General features: G+C 42.4%; 1 protein-coding gene across 1 annotated transcript in view; it reads left to right on the forward strand.

Moving 5' to 3' along the window:
- LOC136866867 (sodium-coupled monocarboxylate transporter 1) overlaps nucleotides 1-19,765 on the forward strand; it is a 100,476-nt gene extending 80,711 nt beyond the window's left edge. Inside the window, exons 15-16 of the mRNA XM_068226876.1 lie at nucleotides 3,372-3,428; nucleotides 19,580-19,765. Of these exons, the coding sequence (XP_068082977.1) occupies nucleotides 3,372-3,428; nucleotides 19,580-19,765 (243 nt within the window). The remainder of the gene's footprint in view (nucleotides 1-3,371; nucleotides 3,429-19,579) is intronic.
- Nucleotides 19,766-20,692: the final 927 nt, after the last annotated feature.

Raw genomic sequence — 20,692 nt, forward strand, 5'->3', positions numbered from 1 at the left:
TTGCAGAAGGCAAGGGAACATGCAGTTTTGTTTAAAAGTCCCATATCTGATTGTGTTTGGCAGTAGGCAAGGATGCCCGCCATTATAAACAAATGTACTCATCTAAAATGTGTCTGGAATTAGGCATAGTGGCCTGCTATTTTGATGGAAACTCACCAACTTGGTGTGACTGGCAGTAAGCAGGCTGGAAGTAGGAAAAGGGGCCTGACATTATAATGATAACTGCACAACTAAATTTCGTCTTATAGTAGGGTAGTTGCCTGCCATAATAATAAAAACTCCTCAACTGTTATCTGTCTGGATGTAGGAAAGGTGGGCTGCCATTGTAATGAAAACTCTCCAAATCGATTGTGACTGCGCAGTAGGCAATGGGGACTGCAATTATAATGTTAACTTCCCAACTCTACAGTTAATGGCAGTAGGCAAATGTCCCTGCTGTTATATCACAAATCGGTAAAAAACAGTTTATATTGGAAACAGCGTATTGGGACCTCCCCATGCTGTTTCTCGGATGACGCTAAGAGACATGCAATTTTAAAACAATCTTATTTACTGCATGTACAGTGTTTACTTCGATATTCGAATACAATGTAGAATACCGTAGCGAAGCACGGGTACATCTGCTAGTCTATTATATGATATGGTGTTAAGGAAATCCTTTGAATTAAAATTTTCCGTGGCCATGTTTAGATATAAAATTCCGAAATGAAGTCCACTGTTCGAAATGTGGCTGAATTAAATATTGCCAGCAAAATCAGTATGCTAGCTGAGCTGACCCACAGCAATTCATTCTTTCAAGCAAATCACTGTAGATTAAATTCTACAAGAAAAAATGAGAAGAAGTTTATTTCAGGAACGTTAACAGGGGGATATTCACACGAGACTGAATACCTCCTTTGCTTTTATTTGCTTTCAAGAAATGATTCATGTATAAACAAGAAGAGGTGCCTCCGTGGCTCAGGCGCCCTCCTCTCAAAGCTGGGTTCCGTCTTTCAAATCCCGATCACTCCATGTGCTATTTGTTCTTGACAAAGCGAAAGCGGGACAGATTTTCCTCCGCGTACTCCAGTTCTCCTGTTATCTTTCATTCCAGAAACACTCTAATCTATTATTTCATTTCAACTGTCAATCATGAATTATTGACCCAGTGGAGTTCAAAATGCTTCGGCAGCTGGCAGAGTTCCTATTCTCACCGCTTCATGGGCTTCATCCCATTCCTGACCCGATCTAATGACTGGAAACAGGTTCATGATTCATTTCCCACAGCTCGCCCATGAAATCCAAGTGCAAAATCTGCCTACGAATGGTGTGATTACTGGCAACTCTTGCTGAATGTCACAGATTTTACCGAAGCTTGCCTGTTTGACTTCACCTAATTACCAAGTCATCACTACATTGTTTTGTATGCTTTGATCGAGGTGGGAATTTTATAAATCTATTGCGTTTCCATTCTTTTACTGCTATAAAACACACTCTTGAATGAGGAGTCTGAAACTTGCCAAAGATCTCACGCATTGAATGACCAAATTGGTGGACACCGATAATCATTCCTCTTTCAGACTCACTGAGCTCTCTTCGAATATCCATTTCGACTGTGGAAGTTAGAAAATGTATCTGTCAAAAACTCATGGCTTTATACATGATCATGATATGCTTGAGTGTCGCTGAGGATCAGTCTACGTTCCATTCAGGCGGTGTCCATTCATTAGTGGTAATGTAGTGTAGTGTGGCAAAGAATTTCTGGAGTGGAAGGGGTCAACTCTGCAATGCCGGCACAGTGGAGACGATGTACGTTGAGCCAGCTTCAAACAAACTAATACCACCGGTGAATTATTGGGGCTTCCAGTAAGAAAGCATTTTAGAAGCAGCTAGAAGCTGGTTGACAGTGAAGAATACGCCAGGAATTACTCGGAAAAGGTAGCTACGAGAAACTTGCGTGAGCCTATGTGAAGAGTGCAGCTGCGCGAAGTTGGTCAATCTTGAGTCAGCCACAAATGTGTTACGAGACGGTCGCGAATCAGTTACGAGATAGTTGCGAATGAGTTAGGAGCCGATCGTGAGTGAGTTGCGAGATGGCCGTGAATGTGTTACGGGACGGTTGCGAGTGATTCACAAGATGGCCGCGAGTGAGTTACGAGTTTCTTGTAAGAGCTTCAACCGAGAAAGACGGCCTTGATTATGGGAAATACGGTGTGCTCTAGAGTGAACTGCTCTCTGAGCTATGGCGCGCTGTGATAGGACTCCTGGAGAGCAGAGTGATGTGTGTTCGATTAAGTACGCAATAAGAGTTGTGTTGAGAGGAAATCTGGAACGGGGGTGAACTTCTAAATAACTGGGGAAATTAATCAAATAAATTTAGGCGATAGTAATGCATGCCACTGTCGTGACCGCCCCCAGTTCGAGCTCACGACTCACTCTTCCGAGGATCGAACCCGTGACCGGGAACGTGGGAGGAATGGTGTCGCTGAGACATACATTGATATTATGGGAAAATTATGGGTTAGTATTTAAATTTATGTAATGGCAGTGAGGCCAAGGTATTATAATAATAATGGGAGAAAGATTTAAGGTAAAATTAGGAACCACATAGGTCTTAAGAGTTTGAAGGCACACAAATGTTGAAAGCAACATTGTGCAGTTAGAAGAATGGCTTGGTCGAGGTAGGGTGAGTCATGAAGCAGGAAGCTACACCCTGCTAAAAGTGCGTAGTATGTCCCTAGAAAAGGTGGAAAGTAAGTGAACGGAAAGAGGCGATTCCGTTTTGGTGTGTCTGTGGACAGATACCATAGGACGAGAACTTCTATTGCTTTCTAGAAGAAGGGCGTAACGTAGAGAGGGTATAAAACAGGGATACACACCCTAGTCGAGGCTTTTTTGGAACAATACTACTAGGCGTGCGGGCGGAAGCTTTAGAATATTCACGTCTGTACTTCGACCACGCCAAGTCTTCCTTATATTTTAATAATCGAGGTCGAGAAGAAGATTGTAAATACTGTATATAATTATATATATTCATCAGTCTACAATTAAAGGAAGGTTTTGGGAAGCGGAGGACTTGTCTCTTCACACGTAGCAAATCACCCAGGCCCATTGAAGTAAAACTCGCTACCGCTCGGGAAGACAATCTGATTATTCATCACTACTCGTCGTGGCAAAACCTGTGTCACGACACCACCTCCCTACGCACTAATTTCAGTTTTAAAAACTCTGATGACCCACCACAGCATGTGTGTATTATAAGAGCTGAAGAAAGGGTGTATCTGTATTTGAATCTGGTTTTCTATTAGGTTAAATTAATTTCTATGGATATTTAAACACTTTACTGTTATCACAACATTATATCAAACTGATTTACTTTGCCTGTATTTCAGCCTGTGGACTTACAGATCATCCCCAAGGATATGGGAATGGACGGAAGTGCTAATCAAGTATTGCTACACGAAGAAAATTCTCTGTAGTACTATTTATTAGAGATAAAATAAAGACCAATTTGAACACTAGAAAAAATGTCATAAAAACGTATTGTAATCAAAATATGTTCAAACACATACACATTCAGAAGGAATTTTACGAATCGTTCCTTACCTGCATGTTTTTTTTTTATCATAGTGTATCATTTTTTGTCATTCGTGCGTGTGTTTGTGTATGTGTGTGTAAAAGGGATGGGAAGAGAAAGAGACGAAAAGGGCGAGATAAAAATGGATGCCGTGTTTTACTACTAATCGATTTTAGTTCTCAAATCACTAAATCAATAAATTTCCAAAATCTTTTAAATCATTTAAGAAAAGGCTAGGAAAACAACAGATAGGAATTATGACACCTGGACGGTTGTCCTAAGTGCAGATCTGGATTGATTGATTGATTGATTGATTGATTGATTGATTGATTGATTGATTGATTGATTGATTGATTGATTGATTGATTGATTGATTGATTGATTGATTGATTGATTGATTGATTGATTGATTGATTGATTGATTGATTGATTGATTGATTGATTGATTGATTGATTGATTGATTGATTGATTGATTGATTGATTGATTGATTGATTGATTGATTGAATGATTGATTGATTGATTGATTGATTGAAAATTTAAGTTTCCCGTGCCAAAATGCATCACAATGTTATCTAGGATTTCGTGAAATCTGTGGCGAGATTGCATGAGCGTATTAGATGGTTGCGCGATGGAGCAAGGAGTTTCATGTAGGTCTGAATGTGACTGCGGATTTGCACCGCACAGGTCGGCCGTCCATTCCCCATGATCAGATTGACATCGTGAATGGCTTAATTTTCGTAGACCATGGATGGACTCGCCGGAAATTATCCCTATAGGTTGATCTGAGTCATCAAACGATGTGACACATACTGACGAATTGCCTTTACGAGAGGAAAATAGGGTCTCATTGGTTTCTACATCAACTCGCCGACGTAGAGGAATGTCATCGATATGCACTGGCTGACATTCACCCGTATAGATACCGAAATGAAGGAGACGCATTTATGGAGCGTATCTCATCCGGCCCCGTGGTGTATGAGGCAACGCGTCCGCCTGTCACCCGGCGGCCCTGCCGGCCGTGTCAGGGGGTTTTTAAATTGTAAATGATTAATATCCCTGGCCTGCGGAGTGGGTGTTTTTGTCGTTTTAACGTTCCTTTATTCACATTCAACACTCTACACTTCCTATCATATGGTGAAAGTAGTGGTAAGGGATCTGCAGCGGTCGACGCCACGAAGAAATATAATTTAAAAAAATTGTCGCCGTTGATGAGACGTGGGCACGAGGCTACGAGCCTGAATGAAAGCATCAATCGAATGAATGGCGTCATCCACGTTAGCCACGTCCACAGGAACCAAGTTGGGTGAAACATGTACCAACTGTGGCATATGAGAATCTGTGCCTGAGGGACGAAAACGTAAACAGTGACTACCAAGTGCGTCCGGCTACGCATCTCAAACGTCCATGTTCGTTGCGAGTTGATCGTCCTACCGTGTTGCGTGGCAAGGAACGTTGTCATGTCACATACAGTGTCAAGCTCCTATTAGGGAGTTCCTGGAACACCCTCCGTAACCACCACACACAAGTCCTTGTGACATCCACTTCTTTCCGAGGTTGAAGGAACTCTTCCGAGGCCGCCGATCTCCTGACGTGGCATCTGTACTCCGCTCATTAGGGCGCTCCGCCGTGTTATCAACAGAGAACGCCTTGCCAACGGTCCCTAACGGCTTCCCGACATTGGCAAAAAGTAATAGACCTCTCGTTTGACACATTGAAGGAATGTACTACAATAATTGTACTTGTTAGTTAATTAAATACCCGGTCTCGAAATCCCAGAATAACGACCGAGAGGATGCGTCGTGCTGACCACACGACTCCTCGAAATCTGCAGGCCTTCGGGCTGAGCAGCAGTCACTGGGCAGGCCAAGGCCCTTTCAAGGGCGTAAGTGCCCTGGGGTTTGGTTTGGTTAATTAAATAATTTTATCAATATTGCCACTAATTTATTTTCAGTCATCATAGTTTCAAAACCGGACCTGTACAGCTTTCAATTTCTTGAAAAATCATGGAAAAATCTTATACAGACATATGGCATACATATTCTTAACACTTACGTGTGATCCTTTAGCTAAAATAGAAGACATTAGTGGAAAATAGTTTGAACATATTCTGTCTGAAACCGGAATAATCCAGTTTAAAGCTCGTGTATTGGACCTGCCTGGTTTTTGAAAGTAGATGCCTGGATTGTCTACGGTAGATTGATGACGCTACTTACAGAAAGATCCCAGCCTAATAACAAATACCTGTTAAAATAAGTTCGTCCTGACCAAGAGTCTGAACAATCCAGTCCAATCTACAGCAATTGATTTGTGACTAGATGTTTGAGGTCCATACGCCACTTCTTAGCTTAATCTGGAGGTCTCAGGCACCTAGACCGCGCCGACGTTGGTGCGTCTGTTGAGCCGACCGAACCGCGGCACATTTGACCTCTAACCTAACTTACACCCACTCGAGAATTATGTATGTATTGTGAATCTGCAGCTCTCTGCAACCCATACGCAACAAAATAACCGGTGACTCCATTACAAATACAAGTGGTATATCACACAAGATACGTCCCCCACTCTCATCACACAATTCTTTATAGCAAAAATTAAGCATCCATTGTATACCAATTAGCAAATTGTTGCTATTTATGGACAATTATGAAAGGACAAGAGGTGTCAAGAATTCTACGAAGGCAGGATTGATGTGCTCGACGATCACACGAGTGGAAATCGTTTGTCATTTTGCGTCCAATAATATAAATTGGCTAACAACGATCGACGATAAGGCGTTGTTGTAAAACCAGATACTAATTATCCCTTTGTCTTTCAGTTAAATGTGTGACACGAAGTTGCACAGCAACCATTCAGACTGAGATGGATGGCCATGGCATATAGATCCATGGCCTGTGCAGCTTCTGAGGCACTGTTGTTAGGTAACATCACATCACACATTTTCCTGTATGACGCTGTTTCCTTACACACATTATGGGATGACTCCCAGCTAAGGCATACTTATGTCAACACCAAGATGTGGTTGAAGTGAAGAAGCCAACAGCAGAGTTGTAAGACTCTGAGAACACAAGCTGCTACCCTGAGTAATAAGTCCTAGAATGACTACGAAAACAACGCCTGAATTCCAAGTAAGTACGAATAGCTTTGTCAACTAGACATCACGTGAATGCATATTAACATTGTATCCTTAATTCCCGTATACACCTTCTTGGACATAGCACTTGATAGGAGGTTAAGTAGAAAACATTATTTAACAAATGCTGAAGACATAGAAAGTTGGGTTTTATTAGGACCTGAGATCTAGGCGATAATGAAACGACATTTCAAGTGGACGATAGAAAGACAATTAGTTTTAAGGGTAAGGGTTATTCTGCCCGAAGGCAGGTCCGAACCTCCGCGGAGGTGTTCCTGAGCCGGAGTTTACGTGCGGTAGGGTGGCCAGTTCCTTTCCGCTCCTCCATTCCCTTACCCCCCTCCAACCAACAGCGCGTGGCAAACCATCCAACTCCTGACCACGCCCAATGTTGCTTAACTTCGGAGATCTCACGGGATCCGGTGTTTCAACACGGCCACGGCCGTTGGCAATTAGTTTTAGATTCCATATAAAACATCAAATATAGTATATAAGATTAACTTTGAAGATCAAATTGAAATTAACCTACTGTAGGTACAGACAACGGTCAAATGCAAGAGTGAAATGGATATGTCTGTATTTTACACGAATAACAAATCCTTTCTTACGCTCCACTAATTGCAAAAGTAAATTTATATCATGGTAGGCAACAATTTTTTGATATAAAGTCCAACACTTTCACATTGAACCCGTTACAGATTTCTTACTTCTGAGCAGTGCAATTTTCTCCCATCTTCTCAGTATTTTTCGACGGCACAAGGAAGAATAAAATACTCACGACAAAAATATTCTACCAAATGGAATGAACAAGATTACCTTCCTATTTTGAATACATCATTGCTCAAGCATATCATTGTATGATGCAGTTCATATGCACGTGGGTAAGGTATACATAATAATATAAATTGTTTATGGCACCACGATTAATTTTTAGTGTTTTCGGAGGCGTCGAGCTGCCAGAAATTTGTTCAAAGGCGTTTCTTTACGTGTCTGTAAAGCCTCGCCTCAGCATCTCCCGAGGGTAACCACCTCATTTACGTACCACACTCAAGATTCGCTGTAGACGAACATGTTAGCACCTAAACTCACAGTATTTATAGAGGGCTGCCCGATAGTTGTAGAACAATGCTGTAATGAATTTTCCCATTGGTGGAATATAATTTCTTAAAGGAGTTTTTAATTGGCTGCTGAACCTTACAATAGTAGTTACAACTCCAAAATAACAAATTAACAATTGAAGAGAGATCAGGTTACCAAAGCAACAAGCATAAATATCCTCGATAAATAGTTCCAGTACACAACACTAGGTTAAACTAGAAGATTGCTGCTAGAGACATCTAGTTCCAATATGTAGAATTTCTTGGATATAGTACAGTTGAGAAGTTTTTAACATAACACCACAGTCCAAGATACGGCGACATTTTAAACTTAGGAAGAGGCCTAATTAATGGTACATTCATTATTATTATTATTATTATTATCGTATGGCTTGACAAGTACATATAAGCAGCCCTGAAAATGGTTTTCCGTTGTTTCCCATTTTCACACCAGGCAAATGCTGGGGCTGTACCTTAATTAAGGCCGCGGCCGCTTCCTTCCCACTCCTAGCCCTTCCCTGTCCCATTGTCGCCATAAGACCTATCTGTGTCGGTGCGACGTAAAACCACTAGAAAAAAAAAGTACATATAAACATGAAATAGAAGCAAAAAATACACATTTAAGGATTTATTACAGATTCGACAACCATTCTGTTAATTTTCTGTAACACTGGGAAGGGTCTCTAATCCATCTTCAAAAGCTCTAAGAGGGTAGTCCTCACGGTCGACTGTTACAGAGTGAGATGCGACTGGTCCGATGGCTCTGCACTACGACCGACTAACCGTGCAGAGGAGCAGTGGCTCTATATTCGCGAGACCCATACGGGCTGGTCCATACCGATGGCTGCCCTGAGAGTGGCTTTCCTTGGTTTTTCCATTCTCCTGTACTTATCATAGAGGGAAAAGTCGAAGGCCGAAGACCTAGAGGACGTGCGCCGTTACGATGGATGGACCAGATCAAGAACTTAACCAGGATGAGCTTACAGCAAGCAAGTCACCATGCCCAAAGCAGAGACTTCTGGAGGAAGATCACCAAAAGGATTGTCGCGCGATGCCACTACACCCTTACGAAGGTTTGGACTAAGAGAGAGTACTAAGACGAATTCCGGTACAGTTCCTAATATAGGCCACGGCCACCAACCCTCTCACCTTCTCCGCACATCTCCTTCACCATAACCTAAGAGACGGCGTCACCCTCTTGGAGGCCCGCCTATCCCTTCAGGGCAGGAATGAAGAACATCTTTAGTAGTTGTTCTCTACAATGTGTGTCACCGCTTGTTTTTCTTTAGTAAATACAGTTTCATTGCAGCCAAAAGCCATAAAGTGAAATTACATAAATAGTACTTACATGTTTCTTCGGGTAATGGGAATTTCTTCTTCTTAGTTCTCATTAAGCGAATACTAATTGGGTCGGACAACTGCCTACGAGAAGAGTAGGATGGAAAATTAACGCCCTCAACTTTTCTGACAGGATTCTTAACAAAGTAGGCAATATGATGTGTATATTCTTTCCGATATTTTCTCCATATGGTTTTTAATTGGCAAAGTTCATTAATGGTAGATCAGTTCATGGCACATCCGACTGTTTGTCTTAATGGTCAGCGTACTGACCTTGTGTTTAGAGGGTCTCGGGTTCGATTCCCGGCCTGGTCAGAGATTTTAACCTTCATTGGTTAATTCCAATGACCTGGGCCTGTGTGTTTGTGCTGTTCCCCAACATCCCTACAACTCACATGCCACACATAACACTCTCCTCCACAACAATAACACGCAGTTACCTACACATGGCAGATGCCGCCCACCCTCATCTGAGGGTCTTCCTTACAAGGGCTAGAAATAGCCACACGAAATTATTATAGTTCATGGCACTATACGTGATAATCATGGCATTCTTTTAGGATCCCGTGAAATACTGTACAAGAATAAATTTTTACTAGACTCAGTCGTCTTGAAAGTAAAATCCGTGGAAGCTTTCTTTCTGGTATATGGAGTAGCAATATTTGATAAAACAGATAACCAGTGGATGGGGATTGGTCTGATAATGTCTGCGATGAGTCGCCACATTAGTCACAGCTGAACAATGATTTCCCGGCAGGGAGTACGATTTCGTCTAGATGCGTGCGATAGTGGCAGAACGCTGTGCAATTTTATCTGTATCCCTATTTGCTTTTTCTAGCCTTGAATACTATTTATTCTGCAGTTGTGTTTGTTTGATATACTAGTTCTGTGCTGTTTGAAAGTCAGTCACCGATTGATATTAACTCCCAGATATTTTAGGATGCATTAATAACAGGCTTCAATAAAGCCTACCATTACCATCTCTGATATGAATGTGGAATGCAGATACTTCAATTGTATTAGGTCTAGGTTGAAGTCGTCATTGGCAGAAAGAATTACCGAGTATGGAGAGATCAATGGACAGTACTCAGAAGTATTTTTAATACTTCATTTAACGCATATCGACATAAAAACAAAACACCCTTAAATGCCAATAATTATATTTAACGTCGAAATCATTAATTTACGAACAAGAAGGCATGAATAATAATTTCACGTGATAGGCAGTGTCCTCCTGCACGCTCTAAGGCTGTGTAGGGAGTGGTGCCTAAATGGTAGGGATTATAACGAGTTGCAGGCTATCTTAAATAAGTTCTTGTGTTGACAACGGGAGAGGACAGGGCTAGGAGTGGGAAGGAATCAATTGTATTTTAAGTAAGGTAAACTGTTCGCAGACCTGAAAGTGTTTTTCCCAGTTTCTCACCAGGTAAATGCTGGGGCTGTACCTTAATATTCAGGCCACGGCCGTTTCTTTCCCACTCTTAGACCATTCCTATCCCACGAAAAAAATTAAATAAGGAAACTTGTCGAACAGTAAAATAACACTAAGTTATAAAACACCTGTAAAAACTGCAATCACAGTCTGGCGACTGAAAACGTGTAACTTCCTGAAATATAAAAGTTTTATTCTTAATTAAGAAATTAAATAAATTGCAGTTGTTTAGTAAGAAGTGTTGTAATGGTTTCGATAAAAACTTATCTTAATTCTCATGTCTGGAGGTAACATTCTGTGATATAGTGCGCGATAATGAGAAATGTTTCAACAAAAACGCCTAAAAGTAAAAAGCAGAATGGCCGGTAATCATATCGTCTCACCATAAATAACAGTAGAAGGTCATAGTAGAATATTCCTTTGTTAAACCGGTGCAGTGAATCGCTCATTTCAATCATAGAGGTGAGTGGTTGTGTTACGCTTAGTGAAAGAGGTACGTACGGTTCTTTAGATGCACGTCGTATTAACCGTAATTTAATTGTATAAAAATATGATCGTTTGGTTTCTAATATGCATAGTGTTCCAAAATATGTTATCTCTTTGTCCATTCTGTAGAGGTGACCAAAGAATCTTAATCTGAAAGAGTGACTTACTTTTTCTGATGCTTTGTATAAACCTGGTACTGGTCTCGATTGGTATATACCCTTCTACAAAATTGGTCCCAAATTTTGCTTAGGATTCTCCCTTACGTTCTTCTTATTCTTCCGTCTGAAAATATAGCCGAATACTCCGTTGCATACAAAGCTTCTGGAAGGATTACAGTTTTGTAAGCTCTCAATTTAGCATTCCTGAATTCTGATATTTTGTTGTCCACATTCAGCATTGCGGAGTGTTTTCTCTATTTTGTGAAATTGTTCATTATTCCTTGATGGAATTTGTCCATATTAGCAACACTTAAAATAGTCCAATGCATTAATGTTGATTTGTTTCCTGCTTCATTTCTTGATTTCCAATAGTTCTTATGAATTGAATTGAATTGAATTGAATTGAATTGAATTGAATTGAATTGAATTGAATTGGATGGATGGATGGATGGATGGATGGATGGATGGATGGATGGATGGATGGATGGATGGATGGATGGATGGATGGATGGATGGATGGATGGATGGATGGATGGATGGATGGATGGATGGATGGATGGATGGATGGATGGATGGATGGATGGATGGATGGATGGATGGATGGATGGATGGATGGATGGATGGATGGATGGATGGATGGATGGATGGATGGATGGATGGATGGATGGATGGATGGATGGATGGATGGATGGATGGATGGATGGATGGATGGATGGATGGATGGATGGATGGATGGATGGATGGATGGATGGATGGATGGATGGATGGATGGATGGATGGATGGATGGATGGATGGATGGATGGATGGATGGATGGATGGATGGATGGATGGATGGATGGATGGATGGATGGATGGATGGATGGATGGATGGATGGATGGATGGATGGATGGATGGATGGATGGATGGATGGATGGATGGATGGATGGATGGATGGATGGATGGATGGATGGATGGATGGATGGATGGATGGATGGATGGATGGATGGATGGATGGATGGATGGATGGATGGATGGATGGATGGATGGATGGATGGATGGATGGATGGATGGATGGATGGATGGATGGATGGATGGATGGATGGATGGATGGATGGATGGATGGATGGATGGATGGATGGATGGATGGATGGATGGATGGATGGATGGATGGATGGATGGATGGATGGATGGATGGATGGATGGATGGATGGATGGATGGATGGATGGATGGATGGATGGATGGATGGATGGATGGATGGATGGATGGATGGATGGATGGATGGATGGATGGATGGATGGATGGATGGATGGATGGATGGATGGATGGATGGATGGATGGATGGATGGATGGATGGATGGATGGATGGATGGATGGATGGATGGATGGATGGATGGATGGATGGATGGATGGATGGATGGATGGATGGATGGATGGATGGATGGATGGATGGATGGATGGATGGATGGATGGATGGATGGATGGATGGATGGATGGATGGATGGATGGATGGATGGATGGATGGATGGATGGATGGATGGATGGATGGATGGATGGATGGATGGATGGATGGATGGATGGATGGATGGATGGATGGATGGATGGATGGATGGATGGATGGATGGATGGATGGATGGATGGATGGATGGATGGATGGATGGATGGATGGATGGATGGATGGATGGATGGATGGATGGATGGATGGATGGATGGATGGATGGATGGATGGATGGATGGATGGATGGATGGATGGATGGATGGATGGATGGATGGATGGATGGATGGATGGATGGATGGATGGATGGATGGATGGATGGATGGATGGATGGATGGATGGATGGATGGATGGATGGATGGATGGATGGATGGATGGATGGATGGATGGATGGATGGATGGATGGATGGATGGATGGATGGATGGATGGATGGATGGATGGATGGATGGATGGATGGATGGATGGATGGATGGATGGATGGATGGATGGATGGATGGATGGATGGATGGATGGATGGATGGATGGATGGATGGATGGATGGATGGATGGATGGATGGATGGATGGATGGATGGATGGATGGATGGATGGATGGATGGATGGATGGATGGATGGATGGATGGATGGATGGATGGATGGATGGATGGATGGATGGATGGATGGATGGATGGATGGATGGATGGATGGATGGATGGATGGATGGATGGATGGATGGATGGATGGATGGATGGATGGATGGATAGATATCAATTGAAAACGATCGTTGGAACCGACCCACAGTGCCTCACATGCACAAAAACTGGCGTAGAACAATAGTATTACTGACCAAGGGATTGCTTCTATAGCGCAACACTGAATCGATGATACTTGTAGTCAAAAGGGATCCAAAATCCACGTCAGTGCCCCCTCACAAAGGTACTTATTGCTAGAAAATTACAACCATACTATTTGTTATGTTGCGGTACTAATCAAGAGTAGCTTAAACTCGCGGTATTCCACACATTATGGTACTACTCACAGGTAATGAAATTCGCACATTTATTACAGATCTACGCTGTTTCGCACATTGCGGAGCCATTTACAGGCAACGCAAACCTTTGGTGTTCATCACATGAGGGTACTATCCACAGGGACTCGTACTATCCCGTGGTGTTTCTCAAATAGTGGGTACTAATCAAAGGCAAGCCTGAAGCTTGGGTTCCCTCATCCCATGGTGTAGCTCATGTAGTGCTACTAATCACATGTACTGTAAAAGCCTTCGCACTCTTGTTTGTTAATAATCACAAACCTGTATGGTACCCAACATAGTGGTACTACGCGCTAGTAAAACTGACCCATGGTGTTCCCCGCGTGGGGATACTAGTCACAAGTAGTTTCATATTTCTAATTTGATCATCCCTTGGTCGCCTCTTACGAAAGGCAGGGGATACAGTGGGTGAATTCTTCGTCTGCGTCCCCACCCACAGGGGGGTTGTGCGTTTTGTCCGCGAGAGGTATTTTATTTCGCTCAAGTCTGCCGGCAAGCCGGTTAGGACCCCCCTATCCGCCACCTGCGACGCACCGCGTGGGAGTACCACCTCTCCCCCTACTGCGCCAGCGTAGTAGGTTCGTGGTTTTCCCATTCTTTCTATGGCAAACATGATATCAAATTTGTTTTGTAAGTCTGGCATTGTCCATCCTCATTATGAAACCATAGAACCTAACTCTCCTTGTTTTATTTTTATTATTATTATTATTATTATTATTATTATTATTATTATTATTATTATTATTATTATTATTATTATTATTATTATATTATTACCAGGATTTTTGTGGATGGCAGGTGTGAAAGAAGGTGCTGGGTAAAATGGGTCTAACTACAATATCAAAAATTCATTTTAAAACTTCAACATTTCTCTTATATTTCTCTTTAAATCACAAACATAACAAGTTTTCCACTCAAAGAAATAATGAGGTTACGGGTGCAATGACAATTTCAAGAATTATAAAACCCAAGATTCAGAACTTTAACAATTTTGGGCTTCAAGTCCATAGTTTACAAATTTGCAATTTCGTAAATGAAGTTTAATTTAGGCAAGGGTAGAAATCCCCAAATTCAAGAGCACTTTGCTCCAAAAGTTACAATCTCTAGCCTTCCAGAGGCACTCCTCACTATTACAGAACATAGAAAAGAGCTTGCATGCTCTCCAACATTAACCACATTTTAACAGCCCGCTTAAGGCAACATTACACAGAATTTTACTATCTCTGGCCTCTCGCGGCACAATCTACAATTTACGTTTTCTTTTACAAAGGGGTATCTAGTACCCAACCTACTGGGCCTTCGTAGAAAAAGAATAACAGGTTAAATTAATGGCCCGAACGCAAAATGAATGGAGGCGCATACTTGCACTCCTAGATAATAAAGCACTAAATCCTAACGGGACTCTCAGCCCAGTGATACAGGGGCTAATTCCAAGCTACTGAGGTAACTCGAATGAAGGTTAATTTAATACGTTACAGGAAAGAATAACAGTTACAAAATCGTAGTCACCTCAAACCAAGTTTAAGGGGAACTCGAGAGGGTAACGCACTCTCTATCCCCTATTTACAATTAAAGACTTTATGGAATTCTACATTAGCGAAACAAAAATTTACATTTTAGGAAAGTTTGGTTACATAGATAGAAATGTAAACCTTCCCCTCGGATAAGTTTTCTGAGACGGCTAGAAAGATAGAATATTGGTGGCCATTGCCTGGGTGTTGTTCTGCCTGCCGAAGAATGAGTCGCCTCGCCTTCTGTCTTAACACACACACTGAGAAAGACAACGATCAATTAGGCAAGGTAGCCGGAAAATCCTCAGCTTATATACCCGAAGGGAAGGTTCGAGAGGACTCTGGACTAATCCGGACACACCTTCTCAATTATTTTTTGCACAATAGAAAAGCGACAAGAAGCCTGTGATAGGCTGAAAAATAATTACAGTTATTTCAAATTGGCCAGATTCTAAACTGGCTGAATGAAAAATAAGTGTTGCCAACCCAAAAATAAATGAACACTAATTCAGTTATGAAAACCTAGAAACACAAAACATTAAATTATAAGTTTTTCCAACTTGCACTAGAGTGCATGACCAGAGTGTTTTGTAATGACATCTATTGAAACAAGTCCAAAGTTCTTGATGTACAGCAAAACAAAACAAAATAAATCCAATCAGTTTAGGAAACTTAGAAATGATAAACTTCTCAATTATTCATCAGTGACATCTTCTGATTAAAGTCCCAACTTCATGCAATAGCATTTTCACGTTAGTTGGATAGATAGAGTTCATTAAGGCGCTTGTTTTGAATGAGCGGAGTTAAGGTGTTCCTCACGGTACAGACCTCCCATCCCCACAAGGTCCTTCGTTGGGGTGACGCAGAAGAAACTAGACCGAAGAAGATTAGCACAGAGAAAATTTTATAGGAGAAAAAAATGTTGAAAGGTCTATTTTAGAGAATTAATTGGGAAAACCAGGTTTGAAGTCTTTTCACCACCGTATAAGTTAATTATATGTTGATTAAGTTTGACGGCCAGACCTGCCGCCGTTGCCGATCCCCAGATGAGGTCATCCGGACCCTCCAATACCCTCAGATACACCTCTCCCACTACTATGAGAGGGATAGTAGTGGTGATGGTCGCCGCAGATCAGATGTAGATGTGCAGTCCCCAGATGGGTTGGCGGTGGAAATACCGCACTTCAGCCTTGCCGGAAGATGGACTCCGGCGCGCCGTCCAGAAGGAGACATCACTAGAGTGGAGTAGGCTCATTCCCCACTCCGGTATCGCTCGCCAGATGTTGGAACACGGCCGCCGACGGCTGAGGGGGTACTGGAAAAATAACATCTGGGCGACAGAGATGTGTTGCTGGAGTTTAGGGAGTACGATCTTTATTTGTGTGAGGCAGAGCGGCGGGCGGCGTTGATGGTGGGTGTGTAAGTGAATGCAGGAGACGAGGGCATGGTAATGGCCACCAGGGAATTTACCACAGGAATAATCAAAGGGGAAGATCGTACATATCAGGTAATATACAAATGCGGGGCAAATTTTAAAATAATCCGCTAATTTAAAGAAACATAACCTTCGACTCCTGCCAAATTTTAATGGCTAATGTAACAACAATGAAATTACACAGATTTCACCTGCTAGAGGTTAACCCTAAAGATCCTCTCTGTGGCTGGGTTACTGACCAATAATGTAACTGGCGTCCGAAAATCTAGAATGAAGCATGGCCCATGGAATCTGGAGGCAAGCTTGCCCGCAGGAACAAAATTTTTAACCATGACTTGATCTCTGACTTTTAAATTGGTGGGCCTCCGTCCACGATCATATCCTTCTTTAACCTTTTCATGGGACGCTTTAAGATTGTGCTTAACCATCTTCCATAGATCTCTAATATTATCAGGATCTATTGTTTCTGGTAAATGTCGTTAAGTGACCAAAGTTTAGAGAGCGGCATGTTCGGAACAAACTTCAACATGAGAGATGCTGGTTTGAACTCCTGTGACTCATGAACCGCTGAATTTAGAGCAACAGCGAACCAATGTAGGGAAGTATCCCACCTGGAATGATCTTCATGATGAAATGCGATTAATGCAGAACGAAGATTACGATTGATCCGCTCAGCCAGAGACGGTTGAGGGTAATAAGTTGAAGTCGTTATGTGTGAGAATAAGTTAGATGTGAATGCCTTAGCATTATCAGAAACTATATATTGACAAGGACTAAAAGAAGCAAAAATAATATTCAAACAAGAAATAGTAGACTGAGCGTTAGACATCTTAGTCGGAAATAACCAGGAAAATCTAGTGAAACCATCTACACACACCAGAATAAATGTATTAGCGTTCCCATTTCATTGTGGGAAAGGTCCGACGTAGTCTATATATAGACGTTCCATGGGGCGAGACGCTTGATGAGATGACAATAGACCTAGCTGATTGGACAAGGTGGGCTTACTAAGCAAGCAAGATTTACAAGCTTTTACCATTTCTCTAATTTCACCGTCCATACTTTTCTAAATGAACATCTCTCGGATCTTTTCCCGAGTTTTGAAGATACCTAAGTGCCCTCCCCCCCTAAATGGGATCTCATGATGGTACTTGAAGATCATAGGCACAAGCACAGCTGGAACTACTACTTTCATCTTTTGTTCATGCCTCGACGGGCAACACAAAACCCCCTTTCTCAATACATAAGGGACGACATGTTCCCCAGAAGAAAGTGTTACCATAATAAGAGGAGCCAGCCCTGGATCTTCACATTGGTATTTTTCAATATCCCGAAATAACATGGGGGCATCAGTTAGAATGGCATTAACGCCCGAAGGTATGGGCGTGGGAAGAGGAGAACTATCTTCCTGTTCGGTGGTCTCCCCTTCGTTAGAAAACATGCGGCTTAGTCCATCCGCAACTACATTTTCAGATTTTCGAATATGCCTCACATCAAATTTGAAGGCAGAAATTATGATGGCCCAGCAGGCTATACGACCAGTACGACGAGGCCTAGCTAATACCCAACTTAAGGCTTGGTATCCGTCTCCAACTCCAATTTGACATGTTCCAGATAAAGGCGGAACTTTTCTAGAGCAAACAAAACTGCCAAACCCTTAAGTTCATTGATGGAATATTTGGCCTCTTGAGCCGATAATGTCCTAGAAGCATAAGCGATGGGTCGCCTTCCAAGTTCCGTTTCCTGAAGAAGGACAGCAGCAACCGCCGGTGACGAGGCGTCGGTTTCGACAATGAATTTCTCCGAAACATTTGGCATAGCTAGAACAGGGGCGTTACAAAGAGCTACTTTCAGATCGTCGAAGGCGGCTTGCTGAGACGCCCCCCATTCAAATTTGACGCCTTTCCTACTGAGTAAGTACAAGGGCGAAATGCGGGATACCATAACGCGCTTCTTACTAAATGTTCATAAAACCATTGAAAAGGGCAGGAAAAACAATATGAATACGGCAGGCGTAACAAGACGACTTATCTGACCACGGGTCTTCAACTTCTTCTTCTTCTTCTTCTTCTTCTTCTTCTTCTTCTCCTTATTATTATTATTATTATTATTATTATTATTATTATTATTATTATTATTATTATATACACATTCCGTTGTCATTTTCAATTTTTTACGTCACAACATCACAAACAGAACGTACGGTGACGATGGAATAGAACAAGCTAGTGTTGGAAAGGAAGTGACTGTGGTCGCAATTAAAGCACTTGCCTGGTGTGAAAATGGGTGATGCTGCTGGTGGTGCTGATTATAATAGGATTATAATAGGAAATACAACTAGGTAACTATTCTCAATAGTGTAAAATGGTAATGGAGGGTATGATTCAAACTCACCGCGTTCCGAATGCATGCTCGCAGATGCACGACCAAAGCGCACGGCCAGCACGCGCCATATGCTAATAATACGTGTATTTATTGATGTTACTGAGATAAGCATTAAAATATCTGTACCTGCGAGCTAAACCGACGTAAATCACATTTTACGAAACTTAGTGCCGTATAAACGTAAGCTCACTGTCATTTCACTTTTATGGCATTAGAATACACTTGCGGAGAAAATATCCAAACACCAAGAAGGGGTTGTGCTAGATTAACAAACGTTGGTAGGCTTGTTTATACGTTGAAAGATGTCGCTGTATAAATTTTCCCGCAAATCGCATTAGCGTGGCACTAGTAGCGGCCCCATGACTTTGCACATCATGTTTGATTTAAATTGGGGCAGTACTGTGCGAGAGCGTTAGTTACATTTGAAATTGGTCGGAATGATTATGAGTGGATCCGGAATGCCTTTACGACGACGAAGAGCTCACTGCGGTTGAACGAGGCTGTATAATATAGCTACGTGAAGGTGATTTTCCTTTCGCACTATTGCAGAACGACTTGGCAGGAATATATCCACTGTGCATGCATCCTGACAGCAGTGGTCACGAGAATGTACGCTCGCAAGAAGACTGGCTTCCGGACGTCCCCTTGGCACCACCGAGAGTGAGGACCGCCGTATTCGGCGAATGGCTGTGGCGCAGCGGACTGCGTCTGCAGCAACAATGCGAGCGGCTGTAGGCACCACAGTGAAGCAACGAAATGTTCGGAATCGGTTGTTTTACGGACAACTCCGAGCCAGACGCCCTGCGGCGTGCATTCCACTTACCCCAAACCACCGCCGTCTGCGACTTCAGTGGTGTCAGACGAGAGCTCTTTGGAGGTTGGACTGGAGGTCCGTTGTGTTTTCCGATGAAAGCCGGTTCTGTCTTGGTGCCAGTGATGGCCAAAGGAGTGTCTGCATTCCACCTGTCTGAGGCATCGACGCATAGGACCTACACCGTCACTTCTGGTCTGGAGCACTGTCGTGGTTATCCCACGCATCCTGTCTATAGATGTGTACGTCCGCCTGGTGATTCAACCTCTTGTACTGCCATTCATGAACAGCATTCCCGGGGGTGTTTTCTAACAGGAAAATGCATGACCCCCATCCTGCTGCTGTAACCTAACGTGCTTTACAGAGTGTCGACATATTGCCTTGGACTTCTTGAGATGCCAATCTGTCCCCAATCGAGCACGTATGGGACATCATTGGATGACAACTCCAGCGCCATCCACAACCGGCATTAACCGTTCCTGTATTGATCGACCAAGTGCAACAGACATGGAAATTCAAACCACAAGCTGATATCTGGCACCTGTACGAAACAATGCATTTACATTTTCATTCTATTGTCAACAGAGTACCCGGAGAAAACCTGTCCCTCCTCCGCTTTGTCCAGCACAAATCTCACATGGAGTGACCGGGATTGGAACCACGGAACCCAGTGGTGAGAGGCCGACGCGATGCCGTCTGGTCCACGGAGGCTTTGGATGTAATATATCAAGTACATTTCCTTCTAAATGATAATTTTGCTGGGGTGGGGGGTCATAGGTGTTTCGAGGAGCAACGATAATATATATTTTATTTATTTATTTATTTATTTATTTACTTATTTATTTATTTAT

The sequence above is a fragment of the Anabrus simplex genome, chromosome 3 (assembly GCF_040414725.1).
Source record: "Anabrus simplex isolate iqAnaSimp1 chromosome 3, ASM4041472v1, whole genome shotgun sequence".
Taxonomy (NCBI): domain Eukaryota; kingdom Metazoa; phylum Arthropoda; class Insecta; order Orthoptera; family Tettigoniidae; genus Anabrus; species Anabrus simplex.